The following is a 24,879-nucleotide window of genomic DNA, read 5'->3' as shown; positions in this document are numbered from 1 at the left end:
ATATAAAATGTGATAGTAGATATGTTATTAAAAAGCTTCAAAGGTTATTTAAAACTGGGTATTACTTTTAATTTACAGAAATTTGGGTATCTGATACAGGAAGTTGATAAGAGTTCAGTCAAAACTCCTATTTATCTTTCTCCCAAATAGGTCCTATCCCATCTCCTTCCATCCTGTCACTTCTACTCCAAATGAAAAAAATTTAAGCTATAAAATGAGGTTAATGTAGTTAACCAGAATGATCTTGCATCTACAAAATGACAGTAGAGTTTGCTTTTGGAGATTTGGCCCTTTTTGCTCTCTAAAAGCCATTTGTTATATTAATATTTCCTCCAACCAGTATTTATTGATCTCTTACTATGTAAGGAAGGCACTGGGATAGAAGCGTCATAAAATCTATTAAACTGATGTTTGAGGAAAAAAATGCAAAACTTAGATTTGTCTTCTTTGGGCTTTCTTCAGCCTGTTTTCGTTTTTATAATATTTTTTTTTAAATACTTTGATTTTAAAGTTTAACTTAAATTTTATTTCTCCTGCATATTTTGTTCAAGATAAAATGGGCCAGAGAAATTTATGTGGTTACTATCTAACTGTAATTAGGAGCGAAAGGCATAATGATAAAAATTCTAAAATATAACAATAGAAATAGCAATAGTATAGAGCATGCATTATTTAAAATGCAATAAATAATGAATACAAATTTGTGACATAATATTTAAATAGAAGCTTCCTTTTCCTGAGATCTAACCACACATTTTAATTTTACAGTTGGAAAATAAACGTGATGCTTTCTTTCCTCCATTACATCAATTTTGTACAAATCCAAACAACCCTGTTACAGTAATACGTGGCCTTGCTGGAGCTCTTAAGTTAGGTAAGCTTTAAATTAAGGAAAGAAAAAAAGTGTATGTATTTCTTTTACTGTCTTGTAACTTTTAAAACACTGGCAGCAATTCATTTTGATTATTTTTTTTCTTCAGTTTTTTGTGTTTTGATTTTAATGTTTTTCTGGCTCTAAATGTATGTATGTGTATCACTTCTTTAATCCATGATGTGAATATATGATGGTCATATTGGTTATTGGTGATTTCATGGTACTTTTTAAATTTAGCTTTTATTTTCATTTAATTATAAAATTATAATTTAAGTTAACTAATAAAAAATATTTTGAATATGAACTGTGGGTGAACTTTGATGCTACTAATAAGGTCTGTAACCCCCTAGGTATTTCCTAGTATTTGCAAAAATTAAATAAGTGAAACTTTAGTCCCTGGACCCTTCATTTTGTCTGTGTTGGGATGACATGACAGTTAGGTCGAGGGCTTCAGTGTATGGTGTGCAAACCTGTCCCTGCACATTTCAGGGTGTATAGAGACCCTGGTTGACTTTTAGGAGAACTGGATGGAGCACCATAAGTTTTTTTCTCTTTTTTCTTAATTAAAAGCACTTTGAAAATATTATCTCAAATGCAGTTTTTGTTTATTAACTACATTTATTTATTTATGAAGACCTGGGACTTTTCTCTACCAAAACTTTGGTAGAAGCTAACAATGAACATATGGTAGAAGTGAGGACACAGTTGTTGCAGCCCGCAGATGAAAACTGGGATCCCACTGGAACGAAGAAAATCTGGCATTGTGAAAGTAATAGATCTCATACTACAATTGCTAAATATGCACAGTACCAGGCCTCCTCATTCCAGGAATCATTGAGAGTAAGTAGTTACTTCCTGAAAATTATTTTAGAGTTTTAAAGATTATGTTGAAGGTTTGAAAGGGCACTTACTTCTGTAAACATCTGATTATTTTATAATTATATAAAATACTTTGTACGTGCTATAAAGTTTGCTGTAATTGAAGTTTAAGCAAACCTGTGGGTTGATAAAGTAAATATTGCTATGTTGAAGTAGAACTACTATCTAGTGAGACATCTCCATTATTTCTGGAATGTTTGTATTTAGAGCAAAGTTTCTCAGCCTTGGCACTATTGACATTTTGGGCTAGGTAATTTTTTGTTGTTGAGGGTTTTCCTGTGTATCATGTAATGTTTAGTAGCATCTCTGATCTCTGCCAACTAGATGCCAGTAGCATACTCCCCACCCCTAGTGTGACAATCAAAAATATCTCCAGACATTGCCAAATGTCTCCTGGGGGGCAAAATCACCCTAATTGAGAACCACTAATTTAGAGGGGTAAACTAAGTCTCAGATTTGCAGTATGCTTCTAAAATTCCTAATCTTGTATCTTCCCATTTGTTTTTTTCTCTACCAGATTAGTATTATCTGAGAGAGAACTCCTTTAAGAGGCGTTAGTGTTCTTTCTACCAGCCTCAATCTTTAAGGGAAAACTGAGAGAGAGGCAGAAATTTATAGGAATTATTTCAAAATATATAGAAAATTTAAAAAAAAAACTTTGAAAAATAATTAGAGGAATATTATTATTAAAAGCATTACTAGAATCCTCTAGCCCTGTAATGAGAACTTTGTGAATTCTCCCACAAAGTGAACATAAAACATCCACAGAAATGCATTTATTAAATGTATTACTCAAATACTTGTCTATACTAAAGTTGTTTTTCACATGTCCCACAGCTGAAATATAGTATATGGCTGAATGTTTTTAATTTGTAATTTATTAGATTTGCTTCTCTCTGTGAAAAATGTTTAAAATTCTGACCTGAGTTCACGTTTTCAATCAAGACGACATCAGTACCTATAAATTGTATATTTGTGTTAAATTTCTCACTGCCACTACCTATATCCTACTAAGAATTGTAAATAAAAGTAATGTTTGCATTAAAATCACCTGTATTTATCCAGCAATTTAATTTTCTTACTAATGTTGTAAATGTTTTATCATTTATATATAATTAATTGTGACAAAATTTTAACCTAGAAAGAACTTCTTCTATTTTGAATAGAAGAATAGAGAGCATCTTACTTTCCACCCTCTTTACATGTATAGCTATGTACACATGTGCACGCCTCTGCTAGTTTAGAAAGTGTGCCGTTGCTTTGTCACCTTGGCATTTATAATCAAGATTGATACTTCTTAGGCTTCTCACCTTCCCTTAAGTTTTCCCCCATCTTGAATATGGGACAGATATGAGAATCTATAATTTTTCATCTTATAAAAGAATGTTTTAAAGAAAAACACAACGTTATGGCTCGTGGAGGAGGTTAAGTATCTTGCCAGTAAGCTTTGACTTTTCTTGAGTCTTTATTTAATGAGGTCTATGAAGAAGTTTTCATGTGAAAGAGGCCTGTAGAAACTTAGCATTCAAGCTAGATGTTAACTTTTTTTTTTTTTTTTTTTTTTGACTTTATAATAGAAAGGGTAGCCTGTTATAGGATACTAAGCTGGAATGATTTTTGTTTAATCTATAGGAAGAAAATGAGAAAAGAAGTCACCATAAAGATCACTCTGATAGTGAATCCACATCTTCAGATAAGTAAGTAATTTTTAATGTCCGCCTAGTATTTCTTATAAAAGGCATATTTTAAATATTATCTCTCTCTGTCTCTCTCTTTTTTTTTTTTTTTAAGTTCTGGGAGGAGGAGGAAAGGACCCTTTAAAACCATAAAGTTTGGGACCAACATTGACCTGTCTGATGATAAAAAGTAAGTCCTTGTAGTAGTATTTATCAGGACTCTGCCTATATGCTAATTACACAATCCTAAAACTATATTTTTATATAATTATACAATTATAAAAATAGAAATTGAACTATTTTCCTTAAGTTACTTGGTCCATAATTTTTAATGCTTCTTTTGAGTAATTACTATTTGTTAGGAATTTTTCCTTGGAAAAATTTAAACATTCCTGTATTACCTATGACTGCTAAAGTAAAATATTTGTAGATTTAGTTATTTTCTGATCTGATTGGAACACAAGATTTTTGAAGAAATTAAGGTTAAATTCCACAAATACTTTTAGCAGAGTTTCACTCTTGATCTGCTATTTTATTACAGGTGGAAGTTGCAGCTACATGAGCTGACTAAACTTCCTGCTTTTGTGCGCGTTGTATCAGCAGGAAATCTTTTAAGCCACGTTGGTCATACCATACTGGGCATGAACACAGTTCAACTATATATGAAAGTTCCAGGGAGCAGAACACCAGGTAATTTTTGTGAACTAACATATCTTGTACAATTGAAATACAGAATTAATCAAAATGTGAAAGATGAAAGAGAACCAGATTATTTCCATTTACAATGAATAAAAGTGAAAGGATTATTTCTATTATAAGATAAGACAGAAAGTCTGGGCTCAGATTATTAAATTTTTTCTCTTCACATTATCTTTTCTTTTTTTTTTTTAACAGTTCTGAAGCAATAGTAACAATTTAACCTGGAAAGGGGTCAGGTCATTGGCGGATTCTTGGGAAATTAAGGCCCTCTGGCCTAAAGGCTCTGTTTTTGATCCCATCTACTCCAGCGTGACGGAGTACAGCGTTTTTAAACTTCTTTTTTTTTTTTTAAATAACCACAATCACAGTAAGAAATATATTTTATATCATGATCTAGTACATGTATGTATGTAAAAAAATTTCATCGAAGAGCAGATTTTCTAATCTATTCCATTCTATTTTATTTTAAAAACACTTGATGTGGAGACATCACTAGATTCATCCTGGTATCTAGTCTGGACTTTAGAACCACTAATTAGACTTACCACTTTTGGCAAGCTACTTTCATTCTCTAGGTCCTTTTCTTCATTTGTAAAATGAATTATATCAGTTTTAGACTTAAAATTCCATCCCACACTAATATACCATCTTCTTTGTGCTCCTTTGGATTGATGTGGAATTTCACAGGGTAATGTTTAAAATATTTAGCAGTGGTTACAAACCAGGCACTAGTCAGTTAGCAGCTGTACAGATGCCTACGACTGCATATAACCCTCAGATGTTTCTGTTTGCTACTTGCAACAGCCATGGTTTGAAAACCAGACCGATTCCTTCTTTGTCAGCCTTCTTATTGAATCGTAACCAAAGAATTGTTTCAAAATAGGGTTATGCTTGCTTCTAGATAACGTAGATCAGTGGTTCCCAGCCCTGGCTGCACGTTGGAGTCTCCCAGTAAGCTTTTTAAAAATACAATAATTGATCAGTCTCGGGGGATTGGAATTCAGGCATTAATATATATTTTTTTAAAGTTCCTCGGGAACTTTAGATGGGATCAACAACAGAGTCCTTAGGCCAGAGGGCCTTATTTTCCTAAGAATGCTTCAATGACACGATTAGGTTGTGGTGTTTATTCTTAAGCCATTGGAAGCCCAATTCTGTGAAAAGAGTTCTGGAATAAATGGCAGAAGACCTGTGTTCTGGTCCCTACTCTGTCATTAAATGCTTATATAAATATGAGACAAGTTATTTGAACTCTCTTGAGTTAGATTTTCTTACGTATGTAGTATCAGACTGGACCAGTAAAGATTCATTTCAATTGGAAACTTCTCCCATCCATTCTGAATTATTTTAAACAGTAAACATTGTCCTCAAATCAAAATGAATGCCCTTTTTCATTTCAAATCTAGGAAAAAAGTAAACTTGATATAATTACCTGTTTGTTACTTGTGCCTAGAATGTTTTGAGTTTTGAGTTTGTTTGTATGGCACTTCTTTTCCAACAGTGTCTTGTGGAACTTCTCTTAGTGTAGCACTGTCCAGTAGAAATATGCTGCAAGCCATATATATGATTTTAAATTTTCTAGTAGCCACATTAAGTAAAAATAAATAAAGTAAAATTAATTTTAATATTTTAACTCAGAAATAGCCAAAATAATATCATTTCACCATGTAATCAATCTAAAAATCATTGTGATTTTTCATACTAAGTTTTTGGAATCTGGTTGTGTACTTTACAGTTACTGCACATGTCAGTTCATACTAGCCACATTGCAAGTGCACAAAAGCCACATATGGCTAGTGGCTACCATATTGAACAACACAATCTTAGAAGAAATATTGCATAGTTTAATTAGTTTGTTTAGTTCAATTCAAGAAACATTATTTTGAGTCCCTGATTATGGGGCAAACACTTTGTTCCTGGAATTACATAGGTAAATATAAGTGGTACCTACTATAATGGACTTCACAATCAGACTTGTATGTTCTAAACTATACACATGGTCTTAGGTTCTACCCTAAGGGAATTTTATTTAAATAGTGAGGTCCTAGCATCTCTAATGTTAATTAGAGCTAAATTTATTTAGAGCCCATGACATGAGCAATTCCAACCATCTACCCGTGGTGGGAAACAGAGTTGTAAGCAATAGGAGTACCATCCTCACATTATATTATAATACGTAAAAGACTCAGGGTATGGTGTGCACAGGGTGGGTAGGGAGCAGCAACACTATCTTATTGAGGTAATAACATAAAATTAGCCATTAACTAATTTAAAAGTGAAATTTAGTACATTGACAGTGCCGTGCAACCATTACCTCTGTCTAGTTCCAAGATATTTTCATCACCCCAAAAAGAAACCGTGTACCCATTAAGCAGTCACTCCCCATTCTGTCATCCCCCAGCCCCTGGTAACCACTAGTCTCCTTTCTGTCTCTATGCGTTTACCTATTCTGGCTATTTCATATAAATGGAATCATACAATATGTGACCTTCTGTGTTTGGCTTCTTTTACTTAGCATAGTGTTTTGAAGATTCATCACCTTGTAGTATGTATATCAATACTTATGACTGAATAATACTCCATTGTGTGAATATACCCCATTTGTTTATCCACTCATCAGTTGATGGACACTTGGGTTGTTTCCACTTCGCTATTGTGAATAGTGCTGCTATGAACATTTGTGTACAAGTATTTGTTCATGTGGCTTTCTAGATTTCCCAGTATATGTGCAAACTTTTCAAAGCCCTTATTCCCCTGAAAATCCAACTCCTTGACTTTTTCTCCCAGGCTATGGGTGTGTCTGTTTTTTTACCTTACCTGTTATTTTTTGTCCCAGGCAGCAGCAGCGTATTCTTCTGGCTTTCCATGTTTTGGGGAACATCCTCCCCCTAGCTAGTTCAAGTTAAGCCAAATGAAGGGAAGCCCCTTGTGTTAGTCCTTTGGGGAAACCCCAGTCAGTTCAAAACAGATGAACACAATTCCTTGGTAACAAAGTCCATTCTGCTCCAAGCAGAACCGGGTTCCCACACCAGGACGCAGGCTGCAGTCTTCAAGTCCACAGCCAGGCTGGGGAAGGGGGTGGAGGTACAATAAGTTAAAATGCCACAAAGATCTCCTACCTTTTTTAAGTTGCCTTTCTCCTGGTTAAGCTTTCTCTTGATTGCTGTAGACTTTTGACTCTTTCCCAGACTTCTGGTAAGGTTGATTCTGACAGTTTTTGCCAGCTTTTTTGGTGTTTCTGGAGAGGGACGGATCCGCAGAGTTTTCCTGCTCCACCAGTTTTGCTGACGTCACTCCCAGGAGCAGCTACATTTTGTAAACCAGACTTCTTGCTTCTTTACCAATTTCCTAATACTGCTTGTGAGAAATGAGGATTAGTTCACAAGAAGTGGTAATGAAATTGATAATAGGTAGCTAATATTTATTGCTTACCATGTATTAGGCACTATTCTAAGTATTCATAATTTCATTTAATCCTCATAACAACACAGTGATTTATGGGAATTGTTATTATCTACTCCTACAAATAAGGAAACTGAGTCAGAAAGGTTTGGCAACTTGCCGAGGTTCATATAATGACCAGGCCATGGAGCTTGGCCCAGAGCCCAAGCTCTTAACCATGATTTTTAATGTTTTCCAAAGACACTCTTCAGAAATAGGTTAGGAGTTGACCAAACTCAACTCTAAAACCAGACTGGATAAAAAAATGCTACAATGAGAAAGAACTGAATACCACTAGAGTGTTCTCTATTGAACATTTCTAACGTTTCATTTCTAAAGACACCCATTAATGATGATGATGATAATTTTCTTCTTTCACATTTCAGGTCATCAGGAAAATAACAACTTTTGTTCAGTTAACATAAATATTGGTCCAGGTGACTGTGAATGGTTTGTTGTTCCTGAAGGTTACTGGGGTGTTCTGAATGACTTCTGTGAAAAGTAGGTTTCTGAACTAGATTTTCTTTAAACATATAATGATTAGAAAACAGTAATTGCAAAGGGTAACTACCAAGCAGAATTTCCTAAGCCAGTTTACACTTAACATTCAGCAGAAAACTCACTTTAAATGATTTGATTACAAACCTATTATTTTGTGTTATCAGGAGTACTTTAAGAAAGATGCCATGAAATCACACTAGGTAATAGTAATAGTCATGAATTTAGAGGATAGAAAGTTTGAGTTGTTTATTAGATCAGTTAAAAAATTGATGCATAAATACTTGTTTGTTTGAAAGGTATGTATTCCAAGAAAAATTGTTCTATCATAAATGGTTTTCGAAGTGGAAGGACTTTTACCATTGAACACCCTCATAGATTGTTAATAACTCCAGCTTGAACGTGTTACTATTTGTCATATCATCATGATATAAATTCTTTTAAAACTACATTAGCAACTTTTCCTGTAAAAGAATTTTATTAAATTACCTACTTCAGATTTTGTTTTCTCTAGAAGAAATAATTCACATAGTGGAGTGCCTTTCCTTAAGAACCTAGGAATAAATAGCCTTCGCTTTACTTCTCTGTCTTCTGTTAAAGGGCACCTTGGAATTGTTTTAATTGGTTTGAATTTAATTATTTGTCTAGATGGAACTTTATTCTCTTTTTTCCTAAAAGGTACTATATATGAAAGCACCTGCTATTTTCAGTTAGTGATAACAGTGAAAAATTATTGTGGTATAAAAGTGTAAAAACATAAATTATACATACATTGGGTATTATTCGCAATCCATTAGATAAAGGAAAAAACCCATCGGAAACATTTACATATATAACTACTTTGAAAACTAATTATACACATATTCCACATACAAACATGTAATTTTCTACTTTGGCTTAAATAATTTTTGCTAAAAATATTTTGATTTGGTAAGAAGTGCATCACTGTTGGAAAAAAAGAGAAAAGATATTAATCCAAAATTTTCTTATATACAAACAAAATAATCACTTTTATTATCTTCATTTATTTATCATTAGATTTCCTTCAGTGTATGAAAGCCAAAGATGTGGAATTTTAAAATTTCTAATTTACTGATAAAATAACCTGATCTACTTTAATCTTTACTTACTTTTATGGACCAGCAATCCGGTAGTATCAGAGAAAGAACAGTGTCATGTGGAAAATCTTCATTTGCTACAGAAAGAGTTACTATTTCTTAAACTTCGGTATAGTAGTATATTGTTGCAACTACAGTACAATGATCCTTGTTCATTATTTCTGAGTAGAGATTGGCTATTGTTAGGGTTTAGCTTTCTTCCGTATGTGAACGGAGAGGTGTCCTGGGAACAAAAATGATTAGAATAGGCAGATTATATCCAAAAAGCTTGAGCTTGGGGATAATAAAAATATCAAGTTAGTATGAAGCAATAGATAATTTAGCTAAATCACAGAAACAGTACTTGCTTACCTTAGCGTTTCATTGTAATTTTGTTTCACATAAGGATCATTGCTTCTGATAGTGACCATTTCTGTAGTTACTTTAAATAATACCTGTCTTGAAATAATCATTTTTTTAAAATAAATGATTAAAAAATGCTTGCCGTTTTTGGTAAGTTCGATATTCTTGACTTAGTTGTTGATTATTTAGGTTTGCTTGCCTGCTTGCTTACTTACTTTTGTATAGAAAGTTCTCTCCAATTGTATTATGGCAATGCACAGGTGAAACAGGGCTAGTATTTCTGTTTATAACCATTGTTTGCTTTATAGGCAACTTTTTATAGAATGTGTCTAAGTACTTAGACTAAAACAGTAAGCCAATCCTTATCCCCTTACAATTAGACTACTGTTGTTTGTCTATTCTAGGCTTATCTCAAGAGTAGCCCTGAATTTTTTAGGAAATAAAAAGAAAAGTGACTAAGGTACCTTCTAGACTGGGGGTTGGCAAACTTTCTGTAAAGAACCAGATAATAAATATTTTAGTTTTTGCAGGTCATGTGGTCTCTATCACAACTCTGTAATTGCAGTACAAAAACAATAACAGATAATATGTAAATGAATGGGCATGACTGGGTTCTAGTAAAACTTTATTTACAGAAACAGGCAACAGGCCAGGTTTGGACCATGGACCATAGTTTACCTACCCCTGATCTAGACAAAAATTAAATTTAAATCAATGAAAACAATTTTAAGGTACCTTTTTATCATATACTTTAACACAAGACACAGAAATAAAGTGAAGGATTTCTTAGATTTTAAGGAAAGACTCATTTCCACTATGCAAGTTCTTCCCCAAAAAAATGAAATCTGAAGTAGTTAATTAATTGAATACTTTATATCATGATGAAAGAGACTAATAAGAAGCCAGATTTTAAATTAAAAGGTTATTAGTATTATGATCAAGGAGCCCTGGTGGTGCAGTGGTTAAGCACTCGGCTGCGAATTTAAAGGTTCGCAGTTCGAATCCACCCAGCGGCTTCGTGGGAGAAAGACCTGGCAATCTGCTTCTATAAAGATTACAGCCTGGAAAACCCTGTGGGGAAGTTCTACTCTGTTACACAGTGTTGCTATGAGTCTAAAATTTACTCAACGGCACCTAACAGCAACAGTACTGTGATCTGTAGAATGTTTCCAAAGTGTAGTGGTGGTGGTGGTAATGTGTACCTGAGTGTGTTTGTTCGTTTTTGATAGTTTATTTCAATTGCATAGTTTTAATCAGTCATCCAAACAATATAGAGACTGACATTCTGTCTCTCTTTTCCTGCTTGGAATTCAAAACAGCAATAGATGATTTGTCTTCTACTTTCCTTCAGAAATTGAGAGTAGTTCCTAGTACTTATATCTACCGTAGTGTTCCTGTTTATGGATTTAAATGATGTCAACTTCATCTTCCATTTACCTTTAGGGATTCCTAGGTTCTCCAGGGATAAAGAGTTCAATCAAAATAGTCTTTTATTAAAATGAAATTAAAAGTTATTGTATGTAAATGTTACTTAAAAATAGCTTTGGATTTCATTTGGATCTTTGAAAAATCAGTTTAAGGCAATAATGCTGATCTTTGGATAAGTTATCCAATACTCACCTGTAATTAATTTCACTCACTTTTAAATACAGCAGTTCTTACTGCACAATTAAGTTTCAGTGAAATAAATGAACATTTTTGAAACACTTTTGACATTGTCTTCCAGTTTCATAAGGAGCTTATTAAAGTACTTGATCCATTTGCATTATTTGTTCTTATTTCAGAAATAATTTGAATTTCCTAATGGGTTCTTGGTGGCCTAACCTTGAAGATCTTTATGAAGCAAATGTTCCAGTATATAGGTTTATTCAGCGACCTGGAGATTTGGTCTGGATAAATGCAGGCACTGTACATTGGGTTCAAGCTATTGGCTGGTGCAACAACATTGCTTGGAATGTTGGTCCACTTACAGGTACTTTAAAGAATATGTTAAGAAAAATTAATTTATAAAAGATTGTACCTGATATGTCTTTTTTTTTCCCGCCTGGAATATTATTCACTAAAATTGGAAGAAGAGTATCTCCTTGCATAAAATCTTAATATGTTGTACAAGAAATTAAATTCAAGTTAACAAGTGGAAATCTAAGACCATAGATCTCAGCAAATAACAAATTTATGTCTTTATATGCATAGAGAAAATACTTTTAATAATTTTTAAAGTACTTGGTTTTGTTTTATAAAGGAAACCCTTTATGGGAGAAAGCAAAACAGAGTGGTTATTCGTTCTTTCATATTCTTACCTGGTCATATGAACAGCCCTACTGTATCAAAATCTGTTTGGATTATGCCTGCCTTTAGGCATTATACATTTAAGATTAAGAATATGGCCTTTGGAGCAAGAAAGACCTGGATTAGGACCAGGAGCTGGCTCTTGCTACTTCGGGCAAGTTTATTTATCCTCTCTGGGCCTCAATTTCTTCATCTATGCAGTGAGAATAATAACATTAATAAGGTGTTTGTAAAGATTAAGTGAGATATAAAAATAGCTCAGCACAGTGCCTGGCATATAAGTTAGCGCTCATTACATGATTGCTACTGTTATTGTTACTGTAATTATAAACATAAAAATTATTTTTGTAGAGCTTTGAGGTTTTCAGAATTGGTGTTGAAGATATCACCTGAGAGAGTGATAATGGTTATCTTCATATCTTTTGGTACGTTGGGTTGCTTTATAATTGTTTTTTTTTTCCTAGCCTGCCAGTATAAATTGGCAGTGGAACGGTACGAATGGAACAAATTGCAAAGTGTGAAGTCAATAGTACCCATGGTTCATCTTTCCTGGAATATGGCACGAAATATCAAGGTCTCAGATCCAAAGCTTTTTGAAATGATTAAGTAAGTGCTTTCTAAAACTGCTGTAGTCCCTGTTTTTTTTTTTTTTTTTTTTTTTTTTTTTTGGGCGGGGGTGGGGTGGGGGAGTATTAACTATTTAGTGCTTTTTTCTTTTCCCATAGAATTATGCTGACATCAAAACAAAATTGTCCAGAAATCTTAGCAAAATGTAATATGAGAATCTACATGTTAAAAATATTTTTTCCCTTCCAAATAGTGCACTGTGGTACAAAGAGGAACAAAGGCACAAGTGATTCTAAACTAGTAGATTCACAGCCTGTATTTCCCTACTACTGTCTTGAGCCACCTGATTTCTCAGGAGAACTTTAGTACTGATACTGAAAGTGTACCTTTATTAATAGAGGGCATCATAAAATAATTGCTGGTGCAGAGAAATTAGCATTTAATATAGAGATTTGACTAAAATGGTAATTTTCTGGTTATCTAATTAGATCTTCCATCTTATAATTGTCCCTTTTCTTAGCTGCTTTAAATACTTAATACAAGTTTTACAAATTCTTATATACTAACCCAATTTCACTATATATATCCTAGTAAGCGTCTCATTTGTTATCACAGTTTCTATCCTAGCTATTTTGTACGTCTATTTAGAAGTAACATTTTCAAACAGTGCTATATAGTAGTGTTTCCCTAAAACTATTTTCTACTGGGAAATTCTGGTCAAAGAAATATGGGAAATGAAGGATTAGAAAAATTCAACAAGTCCTTTTTTTTTTTTTTTGTAAAATGTTTTAGAGACTGTATGTGTTAATGTGTTTTGTGATTGTGGAAGAAAGATTATAATGTACAGTATTTCCCAAACTTATTTGACCAGTATCTTTTGAGGAATCGGTCTCCTCCAAAACTTACTTCGGAATATGCTGCTTTAGACTCACTGATAAAATAAATTTGACTTAGTCTTTCTTAAAGGAGTATTCGTGTTAAGTATTTCTCCTGCACGAATATTGATTTGGTCAGCTTGTGTTGTTTTTAAAAATACTATATTTTGAAAGTAATCCTAGTTTTTTAAAATTATCTCAAACTTAAATCCAAAATTCAAACAAAAATTGTGTGGCCATGGTAACATGCCTGTGAATTATCTTATGACATAGTCCTTTATCAGTTGCACTGTTTTATCTAATCTTGGGCATAAGGGGTAGGGGGAGACAAAAGGGAATGAAAACCAAATCACAGCAAGTAATGTACAAATCCTTAAAAAAGTTCAATAATCCCAGGTACCATACTCTCTATATAAATATAATTGGGAGTTGGAGTGGGGGGACGAGCTGTCTATCCGTTTGCTTTGCTCTGAATAGCAAGTTCAGTGTTACTTTTGAGAAGAAAGTTATCTAAAGTCCCCGAAGATGTTTACTAAGTTGGAGATAGGCATAAACTAGATGCTAATTCAGATCGCCTAAGATAAAGGGATGGCACAATATATATAGAAGCCTTTATCTTCAAGTGAGTACCCATGATTTTTCATCACTTTGCCAGTAAAACCCAAAAGCTATATAGACTGAAAGTAACTCATTCCATTTTGGATAGACTAGGATTTTATAATTGGAAAGAATTTTAAAGTTCATTTAGTCAAAACTCCTGCCTAATTCAGTAATCCCTTCTATAGCATCAATAATTTGTGATCATCCAGCAACTTAAACATTCTTATTGCTTCATTATAATTCTTGAAATTCTTTACAAATTGGACTAAAATCTACCTGTCATTTGATCTCAATTCCCTAAGTATTATATGGGCTTTATGCAGAATAAATCATATTCAACAAATGTTTAAGAATAAACTCCATGACACACACTGTTTTAGGAACTGAGGGATAGACATGGGGTAGAATATAAAAATCCCTGTCTTCAGGGCACTTAAATTCTAGTGGAGCAAGACAGAGAAAACCCCAAACAAAAGTAAATTACTGATGAGTAATATGAGTAAGATAAAATAGAATAATATTTGAGGGGAGGGGGCAGGGAGTGCTGCTTTTGCTAAAGTGGTCAAGAAAGGTGACTGAGAAGATGAGCTTTATACTTAGACTTGAATAGTGAGATGCAGTCAACCATGTGAAGATCTAGAGGTAGAACATTTCAGGCCCAGAGAAACAAGTAAAGGCTGAATTAAGAACAACTTTATTATAAAGAAAATGTTCCACATCCCACTTTGGTGAGTAGCATCTGGGATCTTAAAAGCTTGTAAGTGGCCATCTAAGATACTCCACTGGTCCCACCCCATCTGGAGCAAGGGAGAATGAAGAAAACCAAAGACACAAGGGAAAGATTCGTCCAAAGGACTAATGGACCACAGCTACCACAGCCTCCACCAGACTGAATCCAGTACAACTAGGTGGTGCCCGGCTACCACCACTGACTGCTCTGACAGGGATCACAATAGAGGGTCCTGGACAGAGCTGCAGGAAAATGTAGAACAAAATTCTAACTCATAAAAAAAAGACCAGACTTACTGGTCTGACAGAGACTGGAGAAACCCCTGGAGAATGGCCCCCAGACACCCTTTTAACTTAGTACTGAAGTCACTCCCGAGGTTCACCCTTCAGCCAAAGATTAGACAGGCCCATAAAACAAAACAAGACTAAGGGGGCACACCAACCCAGGGGCAAGGACGAGAAGGCAGGAAGGGACAGGAAAGCTGGTAATGGGGAACCCAGGGTTGAGAAGGGGAGAGTGTTGACATATCATGGGATTGGTAACCAATGTCACAAAACAATATGTGTGTTAATTGTTTAATGAGAAGCTAATTTGCTCTGTAAACCTTCATCTAAAGTACAGTAAATAAAACAACAACAACAACTTTGGCATGTTCATGGGACAAAAAAGCTGGTGTGACTATAGCTGAATGAGGGAAAGGAAAAGCAGCAATAAGCTCAATGAAATGAGCAAGGAATCAGATCATACACTGATGTTTAGGCCATGGCAGGAAGTTTATATACATATATATTCTGAGTGTTACAGGTCACCATTAGAGGATTTTAAGCAGGAGATGGATAAGTTCTGAATTAAAGCTTAAGAAAATGAATTTGCTTGCTTTGTGGCAAATGGATTTCGAAGGGCAAGCTTAAAAGTAGCAAGGAGCTAAAGCTCACAGTACATGCTCATAGTTGAGTGGGATAAGAGTGAAAGAGGAATCAAGGAAGGATTGTTATATTCTGTTCTTCCTACCTTTTCTCCAATAATTTAAACATCTCTCACCTCTGTGATCTTTTCCGTATCTCCCTCCCCCATCATCTTTGTCATCTTTCTAGACTCCTTCCAGTTTATCAGTATCCCTCTAAGTATGAGAAATGTTGTTGTGCATTGACACTTGCATTATCATTGTTACAAAAGTTGTCTTGTGTTGAAATTAGACACATAAAACTTAGGTGTTTTTCCACTTACAGTTACTGGTGATACTACTTATTGTTCCCCATACTAAATGCACTTATCTACTTATCTGTACTCCATTTTACCGTTTTACAAAATGTCCTATTGTTTGAATCTTGATTATATTCCCCATTATATTAAGAATTCTATTCCCAGCTTGAGTTTTCACTAGGTATGATTAGCAAGCTCTTTTGTCATCACACCAATTGAAAATGTTAACTAGAATATGTCCAGACCCCTAGGCCTTGCTTCGTAAGCTTTCTTTAAAAAAAATCATTTAGCCATTGCTAAAATGTACTTGTCGCCAGCCAGTGTTGCTTCTTTTCTTTCATTTGCACTTTTTCTTTATTTAATGAATACTTGCTGACTGTATACAAGGCACTGGGCTAGGCACTAAGGGTTTATAAATATGTGGTATAGATCCTGTCTTCAAGTAAAAGATGTTGTTAAGTGCCATAGTGTCGGTTCTAACCCATAGCGACCCTCTGCACAACAGAACGAAACACTGCCTGGTCCTGTGCCATCCTCACAATCGTTGTTATGCTTGAGCCCATTGTTGCAGCCACTGTGCCAGTCCATCTCATTGAGGGTCTTCCTCTTTTTTGCTTACCCTCTACTTTGCCAAGCATGATGTCCTTCTCCAGGGACTGGTCCCTCCCGATAACATGCACAGAGGAAGTGAGACGTAGTCTCACCATCTTCGCTTCTAAGGATCATTCTGGCTGTACTTCTTCCAAGACAGATTTGTTCATTATTCTGGCAGTCCATGGCATATTCAATAATATATACCATAATTCAAATGCATCAGTTCATCTTTGGTCTCCCTTATTCATTGTCCAGCTTTCACGTGCATATGAGGGTATTGAAAATACCATAGCTTGGGTCAGGCACACCTTAGTCCTCAAAGTGACATCTTTGTTTTTTAACACTTTAAAGATGAGTGCATATAAATAAGTAGATTGAGAGAAATTCAGTGACAGATCTTCTTGATTCTTTGCAGTCCATGGAGTCAGACAAGTGTTTTAAGCTGTGCAGTTTTCACATTTTGGGTTAAGGGTAAAGATGTGGAGGCAAGGAGAGTAGAAAAGAATAGCACCTGAAGCCGTCTTAAGACCAAATTCTTGCACCGTAAGAAAGATGTCTCGATTCAGTTCATCCATAAGATACAGTATACATTTATACCAGGTCCCCTTAAGTCCAACACAGTCATGTTTTTCTCCAGTAAAGGAATAAGTTCTCTTTATTCAGTTGAGCACCAGGCAAAATAGTTGGCTTACGTGTGGAGGTTATGTTGTATAAAAAATTTATATCTTACAACTGCTAAAACCATACTCAGCATGGTAAGCTGCTCAGGCTTGGAGAGCTCAGAGGAACTCAAACTGCCTATAGGACTAGCAAATGCATACTCACTCCAGGTCATCTTCTCTTCCTCCTGCTCTCTATTCTCTCCCCACCACCTTCTTCTCTTATCCTCCCTCCTGATTTCCCTCCTTACTATGTATTTGTACGAGCTTGAATGTATATATGACACGAGTCTGCTAGTATATGTATGTTGACAATAGTTGGTTGTACATTCTGACTTGAGCACAATGTGTATGATGAGTAGTAAAATAAGATATACTTGTAAAAATTGCTTAGTGGCAGATCATGCTTGGGTGCCAAACTTAAGACTATACTGCTGGAGAGCTCTTGGTATTTAAGTAATAATAAGATCTAATTTAGGTTTCATGAAGATCTTTCTAGTGGTTAAATAAATAGGGTAAGTTTTTGGATGGTAAGGGAAAAGAGTGAATCACAGATCCTTTGAGTTTTCAAGTCTGGGTTCTAGATGGTTTAGTAATAATGCTACTTGATAAATTGAGCTTGATGAGCAAAATACTTCACAGACTATCTCAGTCACTCCTCACAGCATCCCAAGGTCACCCAGTTGGTTAGAAGCAGAGCTAGGATTTAAACCCACATTTGTCTTACATGAAAGCAGTTGGATTTATCTATGGCACATGACTTCATTTTGGGGCAGTGGTGAGTTTGAGGAGCCAGTGAAATAGTTAGTAGAACTGTTTAGAAAAGGCTGTAGAAAATGCAGAACTCTAGAGAGCAAAGTAGTTGCTGAGTGACAAGGAAGTTTTCTACCTAGTGGTTTGTGATTGCCTTGAGAGGAAGAGGAGAGGAGGTTTTGGGAACAGAACCTAGGGGAATACTTCTATTTAAGAAAAGGAAATAGGGGAACTAGATGAGGGAAGAGAGAGGAGAGCATGGAGAATATATTGTTATAGCAGTGAGAGGGGTGCTGTCTTAGTTTCTTAGGGGTACCATAACAAAATACCACAAAGTGAGTGGTTTTAAAGAACAGAAATGTAGTATCTCACAGTTTTGGAGGCTAGAAGTCCAAATCAGGGTATTGGTTATGTTGATTCCTTCTGAGAGAGGACATGTTCCGTGTTCTAGCTCCTGGCAATCCTTGATATTCCTTGGTTTGTAGATACATCTTCACTTGGCAGCATTGTCATCCTCGTCCTTGCCCCGACCCTGTGTGTCTGTGTCTGTTCTCCGTTTTTATAAGACACCACTCAAAAGGAATTAGGACCCACCCTACCCCGGTATGGCCGCCTCCAAACCTAACTGATAACATCTTCAAAGACAGACTGCAGGTAGTCCTCGACTTACTACAGCGTTTTGTTCAGTGACGCCATTGTTAAGTCAGTTCTGATGTAAGTCGGATACCTTTTTTTTTTTCTTTTAAGTTTTCATTATTATTGCCTTTTATTATCAGTATCTTTATATATCCAATCTTTATTTGTCTTTAGGGGTTGGAAACATTACGTATAAGCTTATAGATATATTTTAATACATACAGTAAAAAGTACATAAATCTTAAAAAGTTACTCCTACAATGAAGAAGAGTTGGACGATGTTGGCATTTTATCAGTTGCAGTAATAACTCCATTTGTGGAAGGTTCTGGATCATCTGGATTATCACTGGGAATGGGGATGGCATTTCTAGTCAGAAAATTAGAGTTGTCTGTATGATCCTTTTCTTTTTTTCTTCATATATTTCTCAGCAACATCTTACTGCTTCCTGAATCTGCCTATTGGCTTTAGCAAAACAATCGGCGTTTGGGTCCATGTTTTCAAGCAACTGAAGCCCCTGATTTAGTTTAGCAAACTAAATCTATACGGCAGTGTTTTCAACAGTAAATCATAAAATTGAACATCTGCAAAATGATAACATCAGCTAATTACATGCTGCAACATTGTATGTAGTACATATTACTAACGATAAGATGTACCACCACCACCCCAAAAAAGAAAAAAAACAAAAACTCACCAATGGCCGTAAGTGCGGTCCATCTTAACTCGAATACGTTGTAAGTCGGGGACTGCCTGTATTTCCAAACAAGGTCACGTTCACAGGTATAGAAATTAAAACTTCAGCATATCTTTTTAGGGGGCACAGTTCATTCCATAACAGGGACCTTTTCCACAAGCACAATTTTGCTATAAAATTGTTGTATCCACATCATTGCTTTGGTCCTCAAATCTAGTATCTTGTCAGAAAAGGAAGTGATATTGGTTTTCCTGGCTTGTGAGCTTTGCCAATTTGCCAATTCTTAATACACAGTTCTCCTTTGCCATTCCTTCCCTCTGCTTTGAGCCATTTGACATATTAGCCCCAGGGATTGTCTTCATCTCTTGTTCACTCCACTGTCCACAGTAGTCTGGGTCCCCACCTTCAATATTCCCCTAAACCTTCTCTTGCCAAAGACACTAGTAACCAACTGTTCTAAATACACAAAGGCATAAATGTAAACTCTAACTAAAAATCCACATTTTTAAGCCTAGCATGTGAAATCTGACTCCCACTTACCTTGTCAGTCATTTCTCCCACTGCTGCCTTTATATATGTGCTTAAAATTTTTTAAATTTATTTTTACCATTATATTTGCTATTTTAAACCATCTTTATTATGAACTGCAAATTTTATCCTCCCCCCTTTTTTCCTCCTTCTTTGAATTATCTTTTAGTAAAATATTAATTCAGTATACCTTGAGCATATGAATTGTAGGCTATTTTAAAAGAAAAAATATCAGAGGTAGGTGGGATGGAGAAGACATACAAAGATAGTACTGTTCCTTAACTTTCTCCCCGAATTACTGTTTTTAGTTCTTAAATACATTGAATCTACAATGTGTGACATTATTGCTTCTTAGGTCTTCATAATTAAGTGGTAAGTCAACCTAACCAAAAAATAAGCAAAATTTACCTTTTGCCTTCCCATCCATTCCACTTACCTTTACCCAGTTCTTTTCATCCTTTAATTCAGTAAATATTTACTGTGAATGGAGTTGGTGCCCAAGTATCGTGCTAGTGAAGAATTTGATCGCTTCTCAAGCTGCTTAATATAAATGAGGAAACATGCAAAGCATTAAAATATGTAATCTCTGCACTTATGGAGATATTGATAACAAATAGTGGAGGAGCACAGAGGAAGGCACTTCTAAGAGAGGGGAAGATTCAGGAAAGGCTTCACAGAAGAAGTACCATCTTCATAGTCCCTGATCTTAAATCCCTTATTCAAGTGTGTTTGGAATTCAGAATTTTTTGGATTTAGAAAGGTGATACAGTGCATTTGTAATATAGTTTACCCTACTAGCAGGATCTTTGGCAGTAGTCTGGAATGAAACACATTAATATTTCTGCAGTAAAGCATATAAATAGTCATGCTAAGTGGGCTACATGAGAACTACAAATTGCCTCAGGTCAAGTTTCAACACCAAATGAGTTTATGTAAAATTTATGAAAAATGTATGAGATAATAATAACAGCAACAATAATGAACCTGTATTTGCACTGAGTGATTTAATAATGGAAAATAATACTATCTCCTACTGCCACCTACTAATTCCTCATTATCATTTTGAGAATGAATTACCTGTACTCCCTTAAACAAGACAGCATCACTCTTGTTTTTTTCTCTGCACTTTCAAGTTGAGTCTTTCAGAGCCCTGCAATTCCATAAAATTCTTCATCTGAATAAGTCATTTAGTAAATCTTCCAGTTTCTAAAACCTACCCGTTTTACTAAAGTACACTAATTTTACTTTGTACTCTACTTCATATTCTTCCAAATTCCTCCTACGCTGGCATAAATCAAAAGAATATTCATTATCTTGATTACTTCTTTCATTTCATAATGCAGTGAACTTGACTTGAAAAGTTCATAGCCTAAGTCCTAAGGAATATCTTAGTGGAAGCTGAGTGCATAACTTTCTCTTTCAATTTCATTTTAATGTTGAACCTTTTTTCCACGTATCCCATATGTTGCAAGTAAACTTAGTTTCTCCTTGTTTTAGAACAGATTTTTAAGTATGTCTCGGATTTAAGCCCTACTCCTTCATTCATAATAGCTGAAGAGTAAAGGTTGAAACTTGTGTTGCTAAAAATTTTCACCTGGAAATTTTTATTGGCAAGAGCTGCTAATGAGAAGCCTTTAGAATTTTTAATATGTTTAGTAGTGATCAGACTTACATGTTAGGTCAGTTGGCTGCAAGATGAAGCATTAAATGAAGGACAGAAGATTAGAGGCATTAATTAGAAGGCAATTGCTGCAGTTCAGACAGAATGAGAGACAAGGGTTAGAGTAAGATAAAATATGCTTGATGACTGACTAGATGGTAGAAGTGAGGGAGGAATCTGTATTGCTGGGTTTTGGCTTGGGCCACTCAGTGGGACATTTGATTTTGTTGATGAAATTGGGGATAAAGGAAGAGAAAATGGGTTAGGTGTGGGGAGTAATGATTACCAACCTGGCTGTTTTTAGACATGTAGAACTTGAATTCCTCCTAGGATGTTTAAGTGGAAATTTCTGTTAAACAACTAGGTGTATATATGGTTCTATTGCTTAGAAAAAGAGTCTAAGATATACATTTGTAGCTTTCAGCTGGCTAATAGGTAATCCCTGCTAAGGTATTAGCTATTGAAATTTCTGAACCATTAGCTGTTTTTAAAGTAGAACAGTAACCACACAAAAAAATAAATTAAGGAAGACTTCAAACTTAAAGATACTTTAATTCATTAAAGTAGGTCAGGTTTTCCATGTTAAGGTATCGTATTCTCCTTTAATATATATAAAACTTACATATAACTCATTGTTCCACTCCCCTAAAACTCATTTGCAGTTTTTCCCCAGCTTTTAATTTTGAAATTTTTCAAACCTACAAAAAAGTAGAATAGTACAATGAATGAATACCTTTATAATCTCATCTGTATTTACCAAATAAATTTTTGCTACATTTACTTACAGGCTCTGTAAATACATACGCACACACATTTTTTTGGCTGAGCAATAATTTGCAGACACCATGACATGTCACTTCAAATACTTCAACCAACATCTCTTAAGAGTAAGGATATTCTCCTACATGACCACAACACCATTTATCATACCTAAGAAATTTAAAGTTCAGTAATATCAGCTAATATACAATACACATTTAAATGTCTCCAACTATCAAAAGTGTCTTTTCTTAACCTCTCCCCACCCCATCCCTCCACCCCTAATCCATTTTCAGTCAAGGTTCACATTGAATTTAGTACGCAGTCATTGTCTTTAGTCTCTTTTAAATCTGAGTCATTTTTTCATGACATTATGTTTTTTTGTAGAGACCTGGCCTTTGTCTTGTACAACAGGTCTTTGTCCTGTACAGAGGTCCACATTCTAGATTTGTTTTCCGATAATTATATTTGGGTTAAACATTTTCGACAAGAATGATTGATGATATTTACCTTTGGTAAGCCCCTGCCCCACTCCAGTATAACCTATGTCATAGATACTTTCATTAGTGAGTCCTGAATGAAGTTTTACTAAATAGGAACGTTAAAAGTTAAAATTGGAGTTTGGGAATTTTTGCTGCTTTTTATTTATATTCATCAAAGTAAAGGAAACCCTCACTCTGCAAATTCATGATTCCTGTTTTCAGATATTTGAGATAGCATTATTTTGGCCTACATTTTCTCCCTGTTTCGTTGTAAGATTCTTTTTTATTTCACTTTTATAAGACACATTTCATTGATTATGTTTTACTATTGAAGTATTCCTTCTAATGCGATCATTGAAAGGAATCAAATTAAAGTGCAGCAGGTGAGCTCTAGAGACTACTGGTACTGATTAGATTTTGCTACCAATAAACACTTTCAGAATAAATAGAGAGGGTCTTCTCGATGCAGTTGAATGGTTTAATCTCAAAGGTAGATAAGGCCTACTCCAACAAATACATTATAAATTGTTGTAATCATGTTCATTTAAAAGTTTTTAATTATTAGCAAGTTAATTCAGTGATAGTTGTACAGTTACTTTGGTTTATTCACCAACTACTTTGTTAGTTCTACTTAAATCACCATGATAACAAAAACAGAATGCCAAGGAGCCCATTTTCCTCTGAAAAGTTCAATATTAAATTTAGGAGGAGCATATCAGATGGTATACTGAGGAGTAAAATGTTAATTTTCAGAATACACTTTCTCTCATCTACCTTTATGTAATCTGCCATTCTAAAAATATATAAGCTAATAGTTGAAAATAAATTCTCTAAAATTTAAATAGTACCAAGTCCACTTGAAAACCGCTTACCACACACTTAATTTCTTACATCATTTTGTTATTCTTTTGACCGTCATTTAAAGTACTGTTCTTGAAGATTTTAGTTTTTAAATGTACGATCTTATATGCACAATATTAGTGCTTTAGGTACTTTGTGCCTTTTGTGTATGTGTGAACATCTTGTTATTTGCCTTTCCTTTTTTATTTTCCTAAGTCTTAACGGTCTCTGCTATTTAATAGCCTAGCAAAATATTACAGGAAGGGCAGTCCTGTGTAGTTGTCTGGAGTCCAAGCTGCCTTCAAATCTTGGCCTTTCCGTTCACTGACTGGGGGACTGTGGACAAATTACTAAATCTATTAGTCTTTGTTTCCGCTTCTGAAAAATAGGATTAATAGTAACTTTCTAATACGATTTTTAGGAATTTTATGTGGGTCTTAGTAGAGTAAGAGGAGCCCTGGTGGCACAGTGGTTAAAGTGCTTGGCTGCTAACCAAAAAGTTGGTGGTTCAAACCCACCAGGCACTGCAGAAGAGAAGATGTGGCAATCTGCTTCCATAAAGATTTACAGCCTTGGAAACCCTGTAGGCCAGTGCTGCTCTGTCCTATAGGGTCGGAATCAACTCAGTGGTAGTGGGTGGGGTATAGAGTAAGCATTTAGTAAATGTTAGTTGTTACTATTAGTTATAGAAACTCGCAATCCCTTCAGGTTTTTTGTATTTTTGTTTTTGTTTTTTTATTAAGATACAGTACAGTGGTTCTCAGGAGCAGTTTTGCCCCCACCTATTTCCCCCAAGGGACATATGGCAATGTTATGACTTGGGGATTGCTACTGACATCTTCTAGGTAGGGGGCAGGGATGCTGCTAAACATCCTACAATGCACAGAATAGCCCCCCACAACAAAGAATTATCCAACCCAAAATATCAGTAGTGCCAAAGTTGAGAAACTAACGGAATCTAGACTAAACCCTTTTAAAATGCCAACACCTCCGTCTCATGTTGGAACTCATCCCACAATTTTTTCTCAAATTAAAAAACTAAACTTCAGTTTACTAACTATAATTATTTTAATGGAATTTAAGAATTTGGCATGTCAAGTTCAAGTAACTTAGGATATTAGTTAATATTTATTGAGCACTAACTGCCAGGTACTAATCTAAGTACTTTATATAAAATCTCTAATTTAGGTATCCCCTGTAAGTTAGATATCCCCTTTTTACAGTTGAGCAAACTGAGACACAGAAAATAAGAAGTGTTTATGGAACTGAGATTTGAAGTCAGGCCTTCCATGTGTGAGACCTGGGTTAAATTCCCAGTGAGTTCACCTCATATGCAGCCACCACCTGTGTTGCTATGATGCTAAACAGGTTTCAGTGGAGCTTCCAGACTAAGATGGAGTAGGAAGAAAGGCTTGGCAATCTACTTCTGGAAATCAGCCAGTGAAAACCCTATGGGTCACAATGGTTTTATCTGCAACCAAT

At 35.0% G+C, this 24,879-nt stretch overlaps 1 protein-coding gene across 19 annotated transcripts in view; it reads left to right on the top strand.

Moving 5' to 3' along the window:
- The window catches only part of KDM6A (lysine demethylase 6A), a 260,874-nt gene that overhangs the window by 213,996 nt on the left and 21,999 nt on the right, over positions 1-24,879 (top strand). For all 19 annotated transcript variants that reach the window (XM_004376914.2, XM_023731902.1, XM_004376913.2 and 16 more), the window contains 8 exons: positions 769-874; positions 1,509-1,714; positions 3,386-3,450; positions 3,545-3,619; positions 3,971-4,119; positions 7,956-8,070; positions 11,312-11,499; positions 12,281-12,422. In XM_004376914.2, coding sequence (XP_004376971.1) covers positions 769-874; positions 1,509-1,714; positions 3,386-3,450; positions 3,545-3,619; positions 3,971-4,119; positions 7,956-8,070; positions 11,312-11,499; positions 12,281-12,422 — 1,046 coding nt within the window. The remainder of the gene's footprint in view (positions 1-768; positions 875-1,508; positions 1,715-3,385; positions 3,451-3,544; positions 3,620-3,970; positions 4,120-7,955; positions 8,071-11,311; positions 11,500-12,280; positions 12,423-24,879) is intronic.

Source organism: Trichechus manatus, unplaced genomic scaffold, assembly GCF_000243295.1.
Source record: "Trichechus manatus latirostris isolate Lorelei unplaced genomic scaffold, TriManLat1.0 scaffold00046, whole genome shotgun sequence".
NCBI classification, from domain to species: Eukaryota; Metazoa; Chordata; class Mammalia; order Sirenia; family Trichechidae; genus Trichechus; species Trichechus manatus.
This window is presented reverse-complemented; position numbering and strand designations above follow the sequence as displayed.